Consider the following 18,411-nt stretch of genomic DNA (forward strand, 5'->3'; position numbering starts at 1 on the left):
GCTCCAGATGCGAGGGAGAGGGGAGGAGTTTCCCCAGTTTTGTCTGCCTTTCACATGGCAGAGAGGGCTTTCTCCAGATTGTGAGAAGGGGCCCCTCATTGCCCAGATCCTACCCAGTCTCCCTTTGCTCTGAGCTTTGCACCCATTCTTCTTGCCTGTAGTCAGCCCCGTCAGGAAAGCCTCCAGACCTACTCCCAGCAGGGGGTTCCCCAGTCTTCCATTTCCTCTCCTGAGTATCCCATGGTGGAGGTTCATTGGAAGAGACAGTGCAAGAAGAAGCACTTAGACTCCCCTTTGTAGTCACTGACAGAAGACACTGACTTCAATGAAGGGGAAGGGTCCCCCCATCTCCACCCAATGACATCTCCTTTAGAGATATTTTGGAAATTCTGAAACAAAAGGGTGACTGGTCATCTCAACCCCCTTCCCCTGAGTAGTCAGTGTTTCTATTGGCCTTCAGGACAAGCTCATCTATGTCCTGGGTGACGCTTCCAGTGGACGAGCTCATTGATTTGGTCACCCGCTGGATGTGAAAGGAGCCAAACATCATGGAATCCATTCCTAAGCATGCAGACCAATACCTCAGCCCCCCTAGTGATCGCCCATACTGGAGTAAAGGCATCCTGGTTGATGCTACTGTGATGTCAGCAGCCACTAACAAGGAGCTAGCCAAGCACAGCTGTACTGTTCATTCCCAAATAAATTTGAACAGGCATGGGAAGCATGTGTATGCCTCAGCTACTTTTATGCTGACGGCATTAAATTATTTGGCACATTTCATGCATCTCCAGAGGGATCTGGTCATGGAACTCACCAACTTTCTGGCAGACTCTTTGTTGGAGGAGGACCTCAAGAAGGTATCTCCACAATTGGCCACTATGTCATTGATTGCTAATTCCTTAATGAGGTTAATTTCTCATGCTGCAGAGGGAACCTCTTGAGCAGCTGGCATAAGCATAGCCCTTCAAAGATATGCCTGGATTAGGCTTTGTAGGTTTGTGGACCCCTTTAAGGCATCATTCATAAACACCCCTTGGGTCCTCCTTGTTTGGACAGTTAAAGAAACTCTTACCCGCAGCGAGCAAGAGGGAAAGATTTTATCTGCCATAGGGATCAAGTTTTCTTCCAGCCAACTGACCTTCTATAGAAACCAATGAAGTGTGAAGAAGATGTGGTTATGAAAGTCCCAGGGATCTTTCCCAGATTGTCAGGATGAATCCTGTTCTAGATGCAGAGGAAGAGGATTTAATGGCAGGTGCCACCCTAGGGGTGAGGGGGTCCACAGAACCAGGACAACAGAGAAGCTTTCTCTGACAGAATGAACTGGCACCCTACCTAAGTACCATGTTCAGTCATAGCCTCACCTCAGGCTTTGTACCCACTGAATGGCGCACCGCGACGGTTATCCCACTCCACAAAGGGGGAGCCATGACGGACCCTGGAAACTACTGCCCCATTAGCCTGATGAGCCTGGTCTGCAAGGCCATGGAACGTATCATCATGGAACTCATAAACAAAGACATTGGTAATCTCCAAACTCTGGACCCTACCCAGTTTGGATTTGTAAAAGGCAGATCATGTCTCTTAAACCTGATTGACTTCTTTGAAGCAGTCACCAAAGCCATAGATGAGGGTAAAATGGTTCACACAGCTTATCTAGATCTCGCCAAGGCTTTTGACACCATCCCCCACTCTGGAATTATAGATAAGCTCACTAAACTAGGTATAAATCCCTATGTCATAAGATGGGTTGCCAACTGGTGCACAGACAGAACCCATACTGTGAAAGTAGCGCATTCCAAATCCGACTTCAGACCAGTGACAAGTGGAGTACCACAGGGTTCAGTCCTGGGTCCTCTCCTGTTTGGTATCTACTTCCCTGAAGTGCAGGCTAACACAGAAGGTCTTTAGCTAACAAAGTTTGCAGATGACTGCAAACTAGTAGCCATAATCAAAACTCCTAACGATGTGGACAAACTACAAAAGGGCCTCACTGAGACAGATACCTGGTGTCAAAGCCATGGCCTGAAGCTCAATGCCAAAAAGTGTATTGTCATCGCCTTTGGTAAAAACTCTGTACCCATGAACTACCACATAACTGGTAGTCTACTTAATGCTGAAAATGTGATAACTTGGGACACAGGTGGACAGTAGTCTCTCCTTTGATAATCACATCGCCACAGTGGTCAGGAAATCCTTCTACATGGCTCATCTCATCACAAAAAGATTCTCATCCAGGAAAAAAAGAGGTCATTTTTTCCCCTCTACTCATCACTCATTAGACCCATTATAGAGTACAATGCCCCTTTTGGTATGTACCTCACAAGACATCTACAACAACTGAAAAGACCACAGAAATACTTCACAAAGAGGATTACTGGCCTCAAACAGATGCCCTATGCAGACCGTCTCAAAAAACTACAGCTTTACTCCATCGCATATCACCTACTCAGGGGGCGATCTCTGCCTAACATACAAAGCTATGTCAAACCCAGAGCTGTTGGACATGCTCCACTTAAAGAAATCCCAATCCCCCCGAGCTGCACGCTCTAGGGACCTAAACCTTGTCACCACAATAAACAGAACATGCTGGAGGGATAGATTCCTGTGCCAGAGACTGCCCATACTCTGGAACAGACTACCTATCTATGTCAAACAGAGCTCCTCATTAGCACTCTTCAAAAAAAATCTTGATGATTGGATGGGAAATGGGAAATTCACCCCAGGGATCACTTCTGTGGCTCTGCTCGACAGGGACACAGGAAAATAATTTTCTTGGATGGTGAAAGCCAGGGTACATTTTTTGTCTAGGCTTATATAGGCCCTAGGGCCAATAGCCTAGTACCTACCTATGACCCTATGAACCTATGACAGTCCCTACCAGTGCTCCTGAAGCACTGCCTGACTTTCCTACTCCTACTCTGGAGGCAGTCAGGGGCAGACTATTGTTGTACCCAGATTCTGGGCAAATATAACAAATAAATACTGGATGTTAAACCTAATTTCCAGAGGTTACTATATTCCCTTTTCCCTTCCACCTCTCAGTCCCAAGATGTATCCACCCAGTGAGAGAGAGAATGCCATCCTAGAGGTTCAGAAACTTCTAGAAAAAAAGAGTCATCCAAGAGGTTCCAACTGAACATCAAGGATGTGGAAGAACTTACTCTTGCTTCTTTTTGGTGCCAAAGAAAACAGGGGACCTTCAACTGATCATAGATTTAAGCAGCCTGAATTTATTTGTAAAGAAGTCAAAGTTCTACATGGTTACAGTACAGTCCATTCTGCTGCTACTATGCAAGGACGATTGGATGTGCTCTATAGATCTCCAGGACTCGTACTATCATATCAAAATCAACAGGTACTCCAGGAGACACCTGCACTTCTGGCTGGCAGTCAATCATTACCAATTCAGAGTACTGCCATTCAGACTCACCACCAACCCCTGGGTGTTCAACAAATGTATGGCAGTGTTTGCAGCCTGGTTCAACTGCAAGGATTCCTGATGTTTCCATACTTAGACGATTGGCTCCTCACGGCACCCACAAGGCATCAACTACTTTGCGCCATCCAATTTCTGCCACAGCTCTTGCCTGGGAATTACAGTGAATTTGGCAAAGTCAAAGATGTCCCCTGTACAGGACATAGAGTTTATATGGACACAATTAAACACAGCCACGCAAATAGCTGCCCTGCTTCTGCAACAAGTAATATCACTGAGACAACAGGTACAACTGTTACTGGATACCTTGAATCAACTGGCTCACCTGGTTCTGAAGGCCCTAGGATCCATGTCAGCTGCCATTCTTCTGGTACCATTTGCAAGATTTTTCATGAGTTCTCCAATGGACTATAGAGATCAAGTGGTCTATTCTGTATCACCCATTGCCGGCCCCATCAGATTAACTGTGATCTGCAAGCATCATCTATAGCAGTGAATGCTTACAAATGACCTCTACCTTGGCAGACCTTTTACTGTTCCCCACCTATAACTACACTGACAATGGATACTTCTCTGTTGGGGTGGGACAGCATTATCAGGGAAGATTGGTCCAAGGTATGTGGTCCATGAGAGAGACAAAATTGCACATAAATGACCTGGTGATGAGGGCAGTTTTTCTTTTTTTGCAAGCCTTTCACGACTGCCTCCCTCTCAGAACAATTGCAATTCTAACAGATAGCATGTCAGTTGTTTGGTATATCAACAAGCAGGGGAACCCAATCATACCAGTTGTGCAGGAATGCCATGAAGGTTTGGTAATGGGCGATCTCTTCAAACCACTTTCTCATTGCAATGCAAATTCCAAGAGAATCCAACATTCTGGTGGACAGACTGAGCAGATCTATCTTGAGTCCACACAAGTAGTTACTGAATTAATCAGTAGCGAATCAGATATTCAGCTTCTGGGGACAACCTTACTGCAACCTCTTTGTCTCTCCACTGAACAACAAGTGCAGCAGATACTTTGCTATGATTCCCCCCTTGCAGTCTCACAGCAAGTATCCTCCATGGGTACTGGAGCCCAGGCAGGATCTGATTTCCCATCCGTCGGAACTTCAGAACCCCAGTCTCAGATCCTTAAGACTAACCGCATGGTTTCTGCACTTCCAGTGATTCTATGAAAGCCCAGGCTAATCTCCCCAGTTCGAGAGATTATGCTTGCTTCTCAGAGGCCTTCTACCAAAAAAGTTTACAAAAGAAAATGGAAGAGATTTTCCATCTGGGCATTGGAACAGAATTTATTTATTTATTTATTTATTTAACATTTGTGTACTGGGAAAGTCTGACGTGGAATGAGCCAATTTTCATGAGAGGCCTGGGGAGAAATGCTCCAGACACATCTTTGTAACATGGGAGGAAACCGGAACACCTAGAGGAAACCCAGACAAATGCAGGGAGGACATGCAGATTCCGCACAGAAGGCACCCCAGCTGACAGTCGAACCAGAGAACCTCTTGCTGCAAGGCAACAGCGCAAACCGCTGTACCACTGTGCCACCAGAATATTGACCTTTTTTCTGCCTATGTTTTAGATATTCTTATGTTTCTAAGGTCACATTTTCAACATGGGGTTAGTTTTTCCACCATAAATTTGCAAAATCTTCAAAAACTATTTTCCTAGCCACCACTGCTTCAGCAAAAAGAGTATCGGAACTGCAAGCTGTATCTTCCCAGCCACCTTATTAATCCTTATTAATCCTTCTTTTATGCCCAAAGTTGCTACAGATACAAATATTAACCAAGTCATTCATCTGCTTGTATTCTTTCCAGATCATTCCAATAAGGGTGAATATATGTTGCATTTACTGGATGTGCATAGTCAGTTATGTTGCTATCTGCATAGGATGAAACCGCATAGCAAATCTGAGTAATTGTTCATCACTTTTTCACAAAATAGACTAGGTCAGGCTATATCCAAAGTTACCATAGCCAAATGGATTACTGATTTTATTTCTACTATCTACTCTTTGTATTGCATGCAGCTTCCCCTTCCCCCTAGAGCACATTCCACCAGATCCATGTTTACCTCACCTGCCTTTTTGACTAAAACCCCTATTGGCAAAATTTGTGCAGCAGCAACTTGGTCCAGGTCTCATACGTTTGTCTCTCATTATAAGTTGGACATTATTTCTAGGAGCAAACCATCCTTTGGCTCCACAGTGCTTAGGCATAGCCTTCCTTGACAGCCACCCAGAGTTTATGTAGCTGGGGACTCTGACCCAGTAGTGAGGCAGAATGAAATGGACAACATCAGATTAGAAGTTATGTACTTAGCATAACTTGGCATCTGTGTTGCCCAATTTCATTCTGCTTCACGTTCCACCTGGCCATCCCTCAGCCTAAACAGCTGAGAGTGATTGAGAGGATATGGGAATCCAGAAATTCCTAGTTTGAGCTCCATTGTGGTCACATATTTTCATCCCATTGGTATAGATCTGGATTACTATTAATAGAGCAGCAAACTCAATCTGAGAATTTAGAGGAGGAGTTGGTTATTATGGGAAAGGGAGGAGCTTGAGGCTCAGATTGTAGGTCTTGAGAAGTGGCCGTGTTGGATCCCAGATTGGATTAGTAGACCCAGTAGTGAAGCAGAATGAAATTGGATAGCACAGATGCCAAGTTTTGTTAAGTACATAGCTTGTATTTTTATCATTAAATGTTTTATAGAAATACTAAGAACAAAAAATGTTTTACTTATAGTTATTATTTCCACTTTTAATGTCCTTCTAAACATTAATGATAGAAAGATGGGTATATGCTTTACAGTCCACCCACAAGTTTAACAAAGTCAGCAAAAGTCCAATGCTTTTCTACCACTTTTTCTTGCAAAACCATATTTCACAAATCTAAGATGCTTTATTGTTTTCCACCTGTTCAATAATTTCAGAGTTGCTGGTGGTCTTCCTGTTCATCTCCATATCCTAACACCAGAGTCTGGTTGAAGTCCAAGGTACTGACGATTCTTCAAGTCAACTCCTGTGCTTGTTTCTGTCTCTCAAACATTTTCCTTTGGCTCATTAGAAAAGGTTTTATTGGCAAAGTCTCTGTATGAACCTTATGGTCTAAAGAATGACAAGCAGAGTCCCCTTGTGCTTGCTGACTCAGTTTTTTGCTGGATTTTTTTTGTTTCCTCCTTAGCCTGTTCTGTATCAAAAATGTATTTGATCATCCAGGAAAAAAAAACACTATGAAGACAGCTGGATAGAGCAGCTTGAATCTCACACCTGCCTCTCAATATTCACTGATTGCAGGGATAAGTTTGCTTCTCTACTGTCTGGTGTACAGTAAATAATCATTTTCTACAAACACTCTTCTGTTTTTTACTTTGCCCTGCTGCCACAATTTTATCAAGACAACTCTTTCTGCTGGTACAATTGCATCTTTACTAATGTAGGTATTGGCTGCTTTCTCATGGCCAGGTTTGGAACATATAGTCATGCCATTTTAGTTAAGAAATTCTGCTGTGGAACTCCAGCCTAGTTGCTTATTTTGCTTTCATAAAATCAATACCATCCGTTCCTTTTAGTTTCTCTGGTACAGCAGAAAAATCTCAGGTTTACTCTGTGTGCTCTTTCTTCTAACTCTACTATTTTTAAATATTTCTTTTTGAGAAACCTCATATTCAGACAACTTTTTCTTTATGCCAGCCTCTGATTTTTGCAGTTTTATCAGCTAATCTGAATTGCTAGTTAAAGCTTCTTCTATTTTTTTCCAGCCTTTTTGTGGTTTGAATTGATATATTCCTTCAGTGTTTCAGTTAATCACCTCTTGAGTACATTTGATTTATTTTTTCCTCTAAATTACTGGAAGCCATCTCTTGAACCAAAGATGAAGCTTGAACTGCTTTTTTGTTGAACAGCTGTAGAATCTTTCCCAGATAGTGTTTTCTCTTCACCTTTTCTGGTTGATTTTCTTTCAGGTTTTCCAAATTTCTTCTTTTCTGACATCCAGGCAGCGTATTTACTAGCCAGTAATTGAATTTTCGATTAAAATATTCAATGGCACTCATTTTTCTTTGTTTCTGTGTTCACACTGGGGGAAATGAAGTTATGCTGTTGGTCAGTGTGCAGCCATCTTGGAAGTCAATTTAGTGCCAGATTTGAACATAAACTCACTAAAAACACCAGTTTTTGAGTAAGGGAATGTTTTAAAGTAGACTCCAAATTAATAAAACAGGAACGCAATCTGAAAGAATTGTAATTATAATTCTGGTATGTGTGCTTTTATCCCTTGAGGGATTTCTGTGGGAATAAAGACGTATTCAGTTTTAGGCAAAAATTTATGAACTTTAGAGAGAAGTGTCATAAGATATTATTTTCACAGAATAAAATAGCAGGTTTTTTTAGACCTAATGTTTCTTTAAATCAAATGACACAACACTGTTAGATTTCTTTATGGTAATCAAAGCCACAAAAGCACCAAAGAGGCCGGTAATTCAAAAAATGCACCAATACTCGGTGGATCAAACAGCACTATTTATACATTTATTTTATAAACTTTATAAAAATTATATTATAAACTTTATACAAATTTATTTTATAAATAGTGCTCTCTGATTCACCGAGTATTGGTCCATTTTTTGAATTACTGTCATCTTTGCTACTTTTGTGGCTTTGGTTGCTAGTTTTTATTGAGGGCACCTTTTCCTCCACCTGTATTTTTTTTTGGTTGTTACTTCTCTTGGTAACTGAAGACATTTTGATTGATGTAAGAGAATAAATAAATTCATGGCTGTGTCCCACTATTAATGTGTGTAAAAATTAAAGGGATTTTTTTTTTCCCAAAAAAATTGCATCATTTGTTTTATGGGATTTTCAAGATATATCATGTGTCATTGCTAAGTAGAGTACAAAGCAGATCTGCAGTTAGCTAAATTTAATGACATGGTTATAGACTGTGATGAAAATGTCCAGATCAGGTCACAGTATGTTTTCTCTATTCCTGCCAGACTGACTAATACAATAACTGTATGCATGGAACTCAGTAGTTTTATATCCCCATCCTCACTTCCTCTCATTCTTCTCTGACATTTGCCTTAAGACGACTTCTGCCTACCTAATTTCTATTTCTGTATTTCTTCTGATATAATTTCTGCCGTTATCACTTCTGTTTTTTCTTTTCTCCTCCCTCTCTTCTGCATCTCATTAATGTTCTAAAAAAGTATTTTTTTACTTAATCATAACTCAACAAATGTCAGTCAAATTGTCAGTTTCCTAATTTCCCACTGATATGTAAACCTTGCATATTATGTTACTCTACGTTGTATATCTATGCCTCCGTATGTTAATCTACATTTATAAATATAATTAAAAGCTTTCTTCAGGATTAACTCACACTGTTTCTTATGTTGGAGATTTACTTCCTAGGCCTGCACTGAAAAGGGGGTATTTGCATATACCCATTCTGAATATCCCAGTAAACAAATACTAAGTAATAAATAAATAAATACATTAAAATCAGTCTGGTGATCAGTTATTAATATACAGATGCTTGGCGTTAGCACAGAAGTGGCAATGTATCCATACTATCTCAGGATCAAACAAAGATAACAAATGACAACAACAAAATAGGGTATCTAACAGTCCATGGACCACAAAATACACTGACCACCACTGAAAAAAATGGCTTTATTCAACTTAATTAAGCGCGTTCATTCATACTAATGATGACTTCATCAGAATCTATTAAATAACATCAGGGAAAGACCTATATACCCAATCCCAAACCTTAATTAAAGGCAATTAAGCAAAACCATAATGGAATACAGAATTTAAAGGGACAGAATCATTTACAATAAAAATCATTAAAAGACATTAAAAAACAAATGCATATACCAGACGTATGCACATACACAAAAAATACAAACCATTTAGTTCTGGCTTCCTACCTTCAGCAAACACTATGCATCCCTATATCGAAGATTAAAAAAAACATAAGACTAAATGTGCCATAACAATATAGTCAGAATGTATTACCATTCTGCTGGGCCAGCATGTTTGTCTTGTACTCATTTCTAGTGTAAAATGTGGAATTATTACTAAAGAGTAAAATGCAGTTTAACATGGAGCGTTACTTTTTGCTGTTTCCTGATTATGTTCAACTGTTGTTAGAGTGTAAGTAAACTATAACTGGTATCTTAGAGGCAAGGAATGTTGGAGAATGATTTTAGGATTAACAAGAAGCCTGGAAGATTTGTGGTTCACACCATGATTACACTTAGTGGGTGTTGCACTACATCTCTTACTGTTCCATTTTTTCTGCTTAAGGAAATGCGCAACAAATAGGTCTGTATGAAGTAGCTGTGCTTCAGAACTGTATAGTCTTAATAAACAATTATACAGTTTTGAAAAGTAAATTCCTGTAAGATTTCTTTCTGGTAACTAGAGGTACATTTTAAATATTGTGTTTTTCATGTTCATGCACTGTGTGTAGTTTTGAGTGTGTTTTAACTGATTTAGCATTTTTTTGTTGCTAAAAGACTTAACATTTTCCATCTGTGTTCACATGATTTTATTTCCCATGTACTCCAGTTTACTCCCACATCCTAAAGATGAGTTCTAAGTGAAATGATGTTCCTCTAAGTTGCCAATAAGGTTATGTGCTGTGTTTGAATGAAGTCTGTCGGTATTCTGCAATAAAATGAAGTCTGTGGGCATTCTGCAATAGAATGAAGTCTGTGGGCATTCTGCAATAGATCGGCACCCTGTTTTGCATTAGTTTCACTGCCTTGTACTGTTTGAATGCCTGGATAGTCTCCACTTGTCCAGTGATCCTGAATTGGATTAAGTGGTTATCAGAGAATAAATGAATGAATGAATGAATAAATGATGCAGTAGTGACTTTTATCTGAATCCTGTAGTATTCATTTTTGTAAACTGAAATTTTGTTATTTGTAAAAGTTCATGCCAGCAAAGAATCAAAAGAGAAATGCAGACATGGTGACGAAATATTTAAGGGCATTGGAATACATGCTGTAGTGAAAATGTGCTAAAATACCATCAGTTCTCCTAAAGATGAGAAATAAATTTATTAAACAAGATATTATCAATTGCTTTGCAGATTAAATAGCTGTCAGTATTTTATACTGAATAACATAGAACTGGTTTTGTGTATAAAACCAATGAATAACTATTTGTGAATGTCTAGATGCAAGAACTTCATTGTTGTTTTGATTACTATACTATTGAAGTACTTCTGTTTAAAATTCACAGTCCATTTGTATATTAATTATTTGTAACTGCATACTTCTACTTTGGTTTGCAGGTCAGATATTATGATGGAGTTGAAGCTTTGGTTCCCAGGGAGAGAGCTTATTGGATTTCAGCTGAGAAATTTGAACGAGATGTAGCCTATATTTTGGAATGTGAGGCTCGTTGGGTTGGTGAGGCTGTCATTGCAAGAGATGATGAAACTGGAACATACCATTTAGGTAAGGGGTACTTTTTCATAAATAGTAACCTAATCAAGCAGTTGATGTACACAGGCAAACATGCAAGAAAGATACATGGTCTGTTGCTTATTTAGAAACATACGGCAAGAGCTATTAACTAAAAAATGTCTGTACCAGTTCTACATTTTGCATTTTAAGAAAAGTACTTATTGCTGTCACCCATTAAGCACTGAAGAACTGTTTTTCTTCCATGATAGTATCTAATAATTTGCATATTGCCTTTTTGTAAGCATTTAGATATATTCTTGGCCTCTTGCTCTGCTATACTATAGCTTGAGGAATTATTTAACTTTTTTTTCTGAGTAAGTAGGTATGTATTCATGTACCTGTCTGCCCGATTATCTATCTGTCTGTCTATCCATCTCTTTATATATATATATATATATATATATATATATATATATATATATATATATATATATGTGTGTGTGTGTAACTCCAAAAAGACGGAAATAACCACAATATGTAAACGTTTGTTTGGATATGTGCTGATCTTGGAAGACTGGGTTTGGATGTGGAAATGATTAATGATACACCAACACTAGCTGTGATTTATGTTGACAGGGATATATCTCTTTTCTGACTTGGTATATTTAAGTCTAAGGGCTTCTCCCCTGCATAAAACACTTATTTTATTTTGCATTGTGTGTGTTTTGGTTGTTTCTGTATTTGTTCTATAGGTGTTTTGTGCATTTCTTTTTATTTTTTTAAGTTCAGTATTTGTAGTATTTGATATTTACTTACATAATCAGATGTAGGTAGCATCCATCTGTGAAGAATAACAAAGTGACCTTAAAGTAGTACTAATGAGAAGCAATGTGCGATACAGATATGATGCAGCATTCTTCAAGACAGTCAAATTCAACAGACTTAGATTTGATTGTCCAAGCGCTTCATGGGCTATGCCTTCCTTCAGAGAGCACTAAAATGAATGTCACTCCCCCCTGGGGTAGGCATTCCCAATCACTTCCTGCCAGTGCATCAGACACTGGAGTCGCTAATTTAACCCAGGCTGCCTCGGCCCATATTTAGGGCTCTGGCCAGAAGGGCTCGTGCTCTTCTTCCAAAAGATGGAAAATGTTTGAACATAACAAAGACATACAGTGCAATTTCTGTAGTAAAACTGGACTGCAAAGTAATAATTAAAGCACAAGTGAGGCAGATGGAAAATGCCTGCCCTAAATACTTTATTTTACTTCTGCTGTGTTCATGAGAAACAGGAAATTAACTTATTACTGGAGATATCTGTTATATCTATTACAAAAGGCAGCACACTTTTGGGGACATTGGTAGCAGTACCTTACTGCTTGTTGTGAAGTGCCTTTAACAAAGATCTTTTTTTTTACTGTGACATCTGTAGCTTTTCAATGGGGACTGAGTAAGGCTGCCAGATCTCCCCACTGTTATTTACTTTACCAACAGAGCCATTAGGAAGTCGAATCAGGAAGACTTTGGGTAGATTTCCTGCTGGACATGGACAGGAGTACGTTGCTGAATTTCCTTTGGTGATGATTACTTTATGTTTTATCTGATGTTTACAAATTCCATCCAACAACAGTTGAGGTATTTGTGCACTCTGTGTAAGTCCTCAAGGCCCATCAGACTACGTCTGTACTACTGCTTATCAGGTAAGGATGGAATCCAGCACTAGAAAATTCCAATGATACTCTCCCTTCAAGTATCAAAGCTTGTGTTTGCATATCACTGGGGAAATACCATGGGTTAGGACTAGGAGCACTTGACCTGGAACTTGAGAGGCATGGAGCAGAACATGCAAATATGATGCAATTTTTTGACTGCATAAGTTAAGCCCATAAGAAATAAGTTACTTTTTACAGAGATAGTCTTAAGCCAGTGTCTAGTGTATATTTCCACAATATATAAGTGTGAACTGAGAAAATCAAACCCAAGACTAGAGGATGAAGTTTATTAGCTGTTCATCCCTTAAACTTATGTGTATATCACCAGAATTAACTTTTCTTTAAAAGTTTGCCACTGCTAAAGTGGTATACATGATCCTTTCTCAGTTGTTTAATTTCACATCTGTCACCTTTGCTCAAATGGTCAGTGGATTGAAAAATTGCAAGGCATCACCTCTGTGTTTCTGTGCTGCAGTGAGATAAAGCCCTGATTACAGTTCAGCCAGCCTGAATTTCAGTGGTAAACCTGGGTACTGAAGAAGCCATCTTGGGTGGAATCAAAATTAGTGACCAGTACTGGTCGTCTTTTCCCAAGATGATGATGTGGTTCATGTTCTGCTGTTTATGCCTAATGTGGTGGATTGCCAGGTGTCAGAGTCAGCAGGACTCTAACCAGGAATTTAGATGTACAAGAACACTTCTTTACACTTTGCCCAGAATTGCTAACAAAATGCATCTCTGATCAGTAGAGAAGGAAGAGAGTTGAGGCACATTAAGAATCTTAAATCAGCTGTGGGTGATGGTTCAGTGGCTCCTGGCTGTAGGGTTGCCACCTTTTCAAATAGCCAAAGTGGGACATTTTCGGGACAAACATCAGATTTTACAGGCCGACACATACCCACGGTCAGTACAAAGGATAGAACTTAACTTTTTTGCCTAAATAATAGCTTATTCTTGTAGCATTTTAGTTGCTTATTCTGTTTCTTATAACATTTAGGTATTTTAGATACAGAATAACTGTTTTATGCAATTATTACATACAATATAGGACATAATAATGTCCTAAATCTTAGGACATTTGCCATTTTTAATATTTTTTGTCAGGACACAACTGCCCAAAGAGGGATTGTCCCTCGCAAAGTGGGACAGGTGGCAACCCTACCTGGCTGTTCCCCTCCCCCACATACCTTAAATTCTTTAAGGGACTAATTGCAGCTTTTTGCTTCTATTCATCTGGACAGTGTTGTTCACCAAGATTTAAATATGTTGGTTTGTGTATACTTAATTTAGAAAGCTTGCAATCCAAAGCACTAGTTTTATTTTTATTTTGTTGCAGTAAAAGTTGATTTCTCTAAGAGCTTCATGTATTTACATATTTTTTTACCTTATATGTATTGGTCTGAATAAAGGGGATCACAGGATTCCCACTTTAATATGGAAAGTAGTGCCTGCAGATTTAGACCAATAGAATGAGCCATGTCCCTTTAAAATCTAAGGTGGCACAACTAGAAGAGTTAGCCATGAAGGAAGGAGGCTGTCTCTTCTGTTATTAGGAAGGCTTTGTGGAGGTGACATTTTTGGAGCATGCATTCTTCTGCTTCTTGAATGCATTACCTTGGAAAATCTATAGGGAAAATGCAGTGTTGTGAATTCCCTGGAAGAAGGATGGATCCTTTTGGAGGAAGCCATTCAGATTTTAGGGTTGAGTCCATTGTAGCAAAGTTACATTAGTAGAAGGATTATTATTACATTTGCTCGATGGCAGAAGGAGACAATAACCTATGTAGCCAGTCTTTTAATTAAACGTAACATTCTGCTGCCCCACCATGCCTCCTTTCTCCTCTCACCCTTTAGCGACCTGTTGCATGCCTTGTTGAAAGCCTCCACAATTTCTGTTTCTGTCTTCCAGACATGAATTTAAGCACCCATATTTTGGCCCCATCTCCTGGGTTCCAAGGAGAATAGCTCCTCAGCTTCTGTAGTGTCTAGTCATACCAGTTTTCCTCCATTCCTCATTCATTCTCATGGTTCTCTTTTCTGCTTCCAAAGACTTGATGTCCCTTTCTTTGTATGGTCTCTAGGACTGCACATAGTATTTAAGTGGTGGCCTGACCAAGCCTGGTACATTGGGAGCATTACGTCTTTGATTCACTTTAAGGATACACCCCAGATTATTTTTGCTGCTGTTGCTGCCATCTCAGCCTGCTTTTAGTGGTCCTGTTCAGGTATGATTAACACCCCATTACCTTGTCCATGATCTGTGGCTATCAGTTGCACTCCTACAGGAGGTGCTTCACACCAGGGTTGTTGTTGTCTCAGTGAAGTACTTTGTGTTTGTCTACACTAAAACTCACATACTGTCTTTCTGGCCATGTGATCACCATTTCCAGGTCCTTCCTTAAACCATTCCCCAACTGCCACTTATCCAGCTGTTCTCAGAACAGACAAAGGTGCAAACCCAGTTGATGCAAGGGTCACATCTCACCTTTTAGGACAGAAATGTTGGAGGGTCATGTCATCCAAATCTGTTATGTAATGGGAGTCAAACCTAATAGCGGAGTGATTCAGTGACCTGTAGGGACCAAGGAAGTTGTGGATTTCTATAAAGTAAGAAATGCATCAGCATTTTAGTTTCACCAAAGAATCAGATAGGGAGATCTGTGAGGGATTTATTGCTGTGGTAAATAAATCATTAGGCAGATTCACCAAGATTTGGCTAGCATAAGAACTTGTTTTGTTGGAGGAAGAAGGACATATGGAGGAATTGTGAACAAAGATATAGGTTTTTTTTTTAAATTCTTCTTCCGTTTATACATTCATCAGTACATTTTACTGAATTATTGACAATGGATACGTTAATTATTTGTGACTATGCTGTTGTAATATGTGCCTGTTGACACTGTGGAGACATAAACTATCAAATGGATCATGTACTGGGAGTATGAAAGAGAGGAGGAATTAATGGAGCCTGATAAGAGGTATTCTGTTGGCAGAATTATCTTTTGATGTTTTTTCTGGGCATGTTATCCTCTCAGCAGAGATATAAGATACTGTATATATTTTACTCAGGAAATGTGAGAACTGGTGCTGTGGATTCTAATGAGTTTTTCCATAACTTTTGGAACTGTTCATAAAATAATTCATAATGGAAGTGGTCATTAAACCACTGTGGGTATCTAAAACAGACATAAATATGAAAGGATTTATCCTCTAGAGAGGATGGATATTATGAAATCAAGACATGAACGTGGCAAGTCATTTTTAACAGTGCTGCTTAGTGATACACACTGCAACATAAGTAAAGAAGGGCATAGATGGAAAACAAGTGAGTTATATCTCTTTTGCCTATCACTCTAGTATTAAGCATGGGGAAGTACACATTGCATGGTTATGAATCTTAATTGCTCATTTTGTGTTTGCCTCAACAAGATTGCTTGATGCTGTTTTGCCTGGTGTTTTGGTTGCTCACTATATGATGTATGAATGTGAATGCTTATTAGTATTTAATACATAGTCTGAAACTACATCATATTGGAGAAAATACGGGACAATTTTGCATTCTTTTCATTGTTAGTTGCTTCTCTAAGATTCAGTGACCTTTTTGACGATAATAAAGTAAGGGGGGTGTTGGTCTGAAGCCACCATGTGGATGTGCAAACGTTTTGCCCCCCCCCCAGAAACATTTGATTCTATTAGTGGGTTTGTGTATTTGCTACAAACTGCTCACACTTGAGCACTTAACTTTAATAAAGTTGTGTGCCTAAGGGCACAATTATGGGCAGTAAAGTTCATGACGGATGGATTTGAGGGTTTAGGTTTACAGTTTCAATTGCAGAATAAAACTACATTCAATAGGAAGGTTCTAATATAAAAAAGCTGACTTTCTGAAAGACACTGTGCCACATGGACAAAAAAAAAAAATGCCAGAAATTCAGAAAGGCAAAAAACTCAGTTTTACTTATTTTTTTGCACAGGGGAAGCCCACCGCACATCCCAACTTATATATACCAATTCTACAGTCGTACCAACCCGAGAAGGGAGAAATCTCCCAAAGCAAGTAAATCATAGCTGGCACACATTTAGAAATGGCACTGGCAATAATTTCCAATGCAAAATACTGCTCAGACTGATGCAGTTCATTTTTTTTCTTTTTGCTATTGACAATCATGCAATTTCATGTCATGCATGTGTAGGGGTCCCCAACAAAATGAGTAGATGTTGACAAATGACTCAAAATGCATGAAATAGTTGCCATTTCACAAAAATTAATATTTAAAAGTGACAAGACTCTTAAATGAATGTTTAAGGACTACATCAGCAATATAAATTAATGCTATCAATAATATTGGATGTTTTACTGCAAAGGCTGCAGCTATTTTAAGGTTTTTAAAGGGAAGGGTTTTGCAAACAATAACACAAGATTGTAACTGGGGAGCATGATGTGTGGCTAAACTATTAAAATCAGTGTTTATGAACATTAATATCAAGTAATTAAATTAAATTTAAATGATAGCAAAATTAGATTCTCATTTTTCCAGCTGATAGTATTGGTCATTTTCTCTAATTAAAGCAGCTCGATGTGAAAATACTCGCTGTGGTCTGAAAATGTTTATATATGAAACCTTCTTCATTCCTTCTTTACCTCTATGTTCTAGTGGTGCTTCTGTATTTTCCCTCTTTCACAAGAACTTTTAGTAGTTGAAAATCACTTGTAGGCAAAACGTGAGTTTAATTTTTAAACTTGCCTGGAGATTTCAATTTAGCGTTACATGTATTATTTGAATGAGTTTTGCAATACAGCCAAGGAGTTTAAAAGACACAACATAATAAATGAGGCATTAGAAAACAATCTGCTAGCAAATGTAATGCAGAATAATTATTATTGCGTTATACACCACAACTTAGACCCCCAGTTGGCTATATTTTAAATGAATATCTAATGTTCCATACACTTCATTTCTTCTGCTTATACATTGCTTTCCTAAATTGCCTCTCTTATTTTTATAACATTCAGTTTTGAGAAAAGACACAAGATGAGATTTGCTCTTCATTTCAATGTACAGGATGTTCTTAATTTTCATTTTTTTAGATCTCTTTATATATATCTTTCCTCTCTCACCCCTACCTGGCTGCTATGCGCCCTGCTCCGGAGCTTGTCCTTCACCTTCTGTTCCTATACCTCCCTGTACTAGTTCACCTGAATCTACCCAGTTGGATGCCTAGAAACTTAGCCAAACACTAGGAATTTACCTATCAACTCCCTGGGAGAACATTCCTTGATAAGAGACAGTGAAACCTTCTGTTCCTGTACCTCCATGTACTAGTTCACCTGAATCTACCCAGTTGGATGCCTAGAAACTTAGCCAAACACTAGGAATTTACCTATCAACTCCCTGGGAGAAGATTCCTTGATAAGAGACAGTGAAACCTTCTGTTCCTGTACCTCCCTGTACTAGTTCACCTGAATCTACCCAGTTGGACGCCTAGAAACTTAGCCAAACACTAGGAATTTACCTACCAACTCCCTGGGAGAACATTCCTTGATAAGAGACAGTGAAACCTTCTGTTCCTGTACCTCCCTGTACTAGTTCACCTGAATCTACCCAGTTGGACACCTAGAAACTTAGCCAAATACTAGGAATTTACCTACCAACTCCTTGGGAGAACATTCCTTGATAAGAGACAGTGAAAGTATGTGTTGTTATGGCTTATAAACAACTGTATGAAAAATAACTTGTTATAGATATTGCTAGGTAGGCAAGCCTCTCTGTTAGGTTAGCCAGCAGCCAACCCCCCCCCCCCAAGTTTTCTCTCTAAATAAAC

General features: G+C 39.1%; 1 protein-coding gene across 1 annotated transcript in view; it reads left to right on the plus strand.

The window, feature by feature from the left end:
* Positions 1–18,411, plus strand: part of VWA3B (von Willebrand factor A domain containing 3B) — a 2,054,405-nt gene that overhangs the window by 2,006,228 nt on the left and 29,766 nt on the right. The window contains exon 31 of the mRNA XM_044071813.1: positions 10,762–10,927. Coding sequence (XP_043927748.1) covers positions 10,762–10,927 — 166 coding nt within the window. The remainder of the gene's footprint in view (positions 1–10,761; positions 10,928–18,411) is intronic.

The sequence above is a fragment of the Protopterus annectens genome, chromosome 5.part0 (genome assembly GCF_019279795.1).
Source record: "Protopterus annectens isolate FY-2018-M chromosome 5.part0, PAN1.0, whole genome shotgun sequence".
NCBI classification, from domain to species: domain Eukaryota; kingdom Metazoa; phylum Chordata; order Ceratodontiformes; family Protopteridae; genus Protopterus; species Protopterus annectens.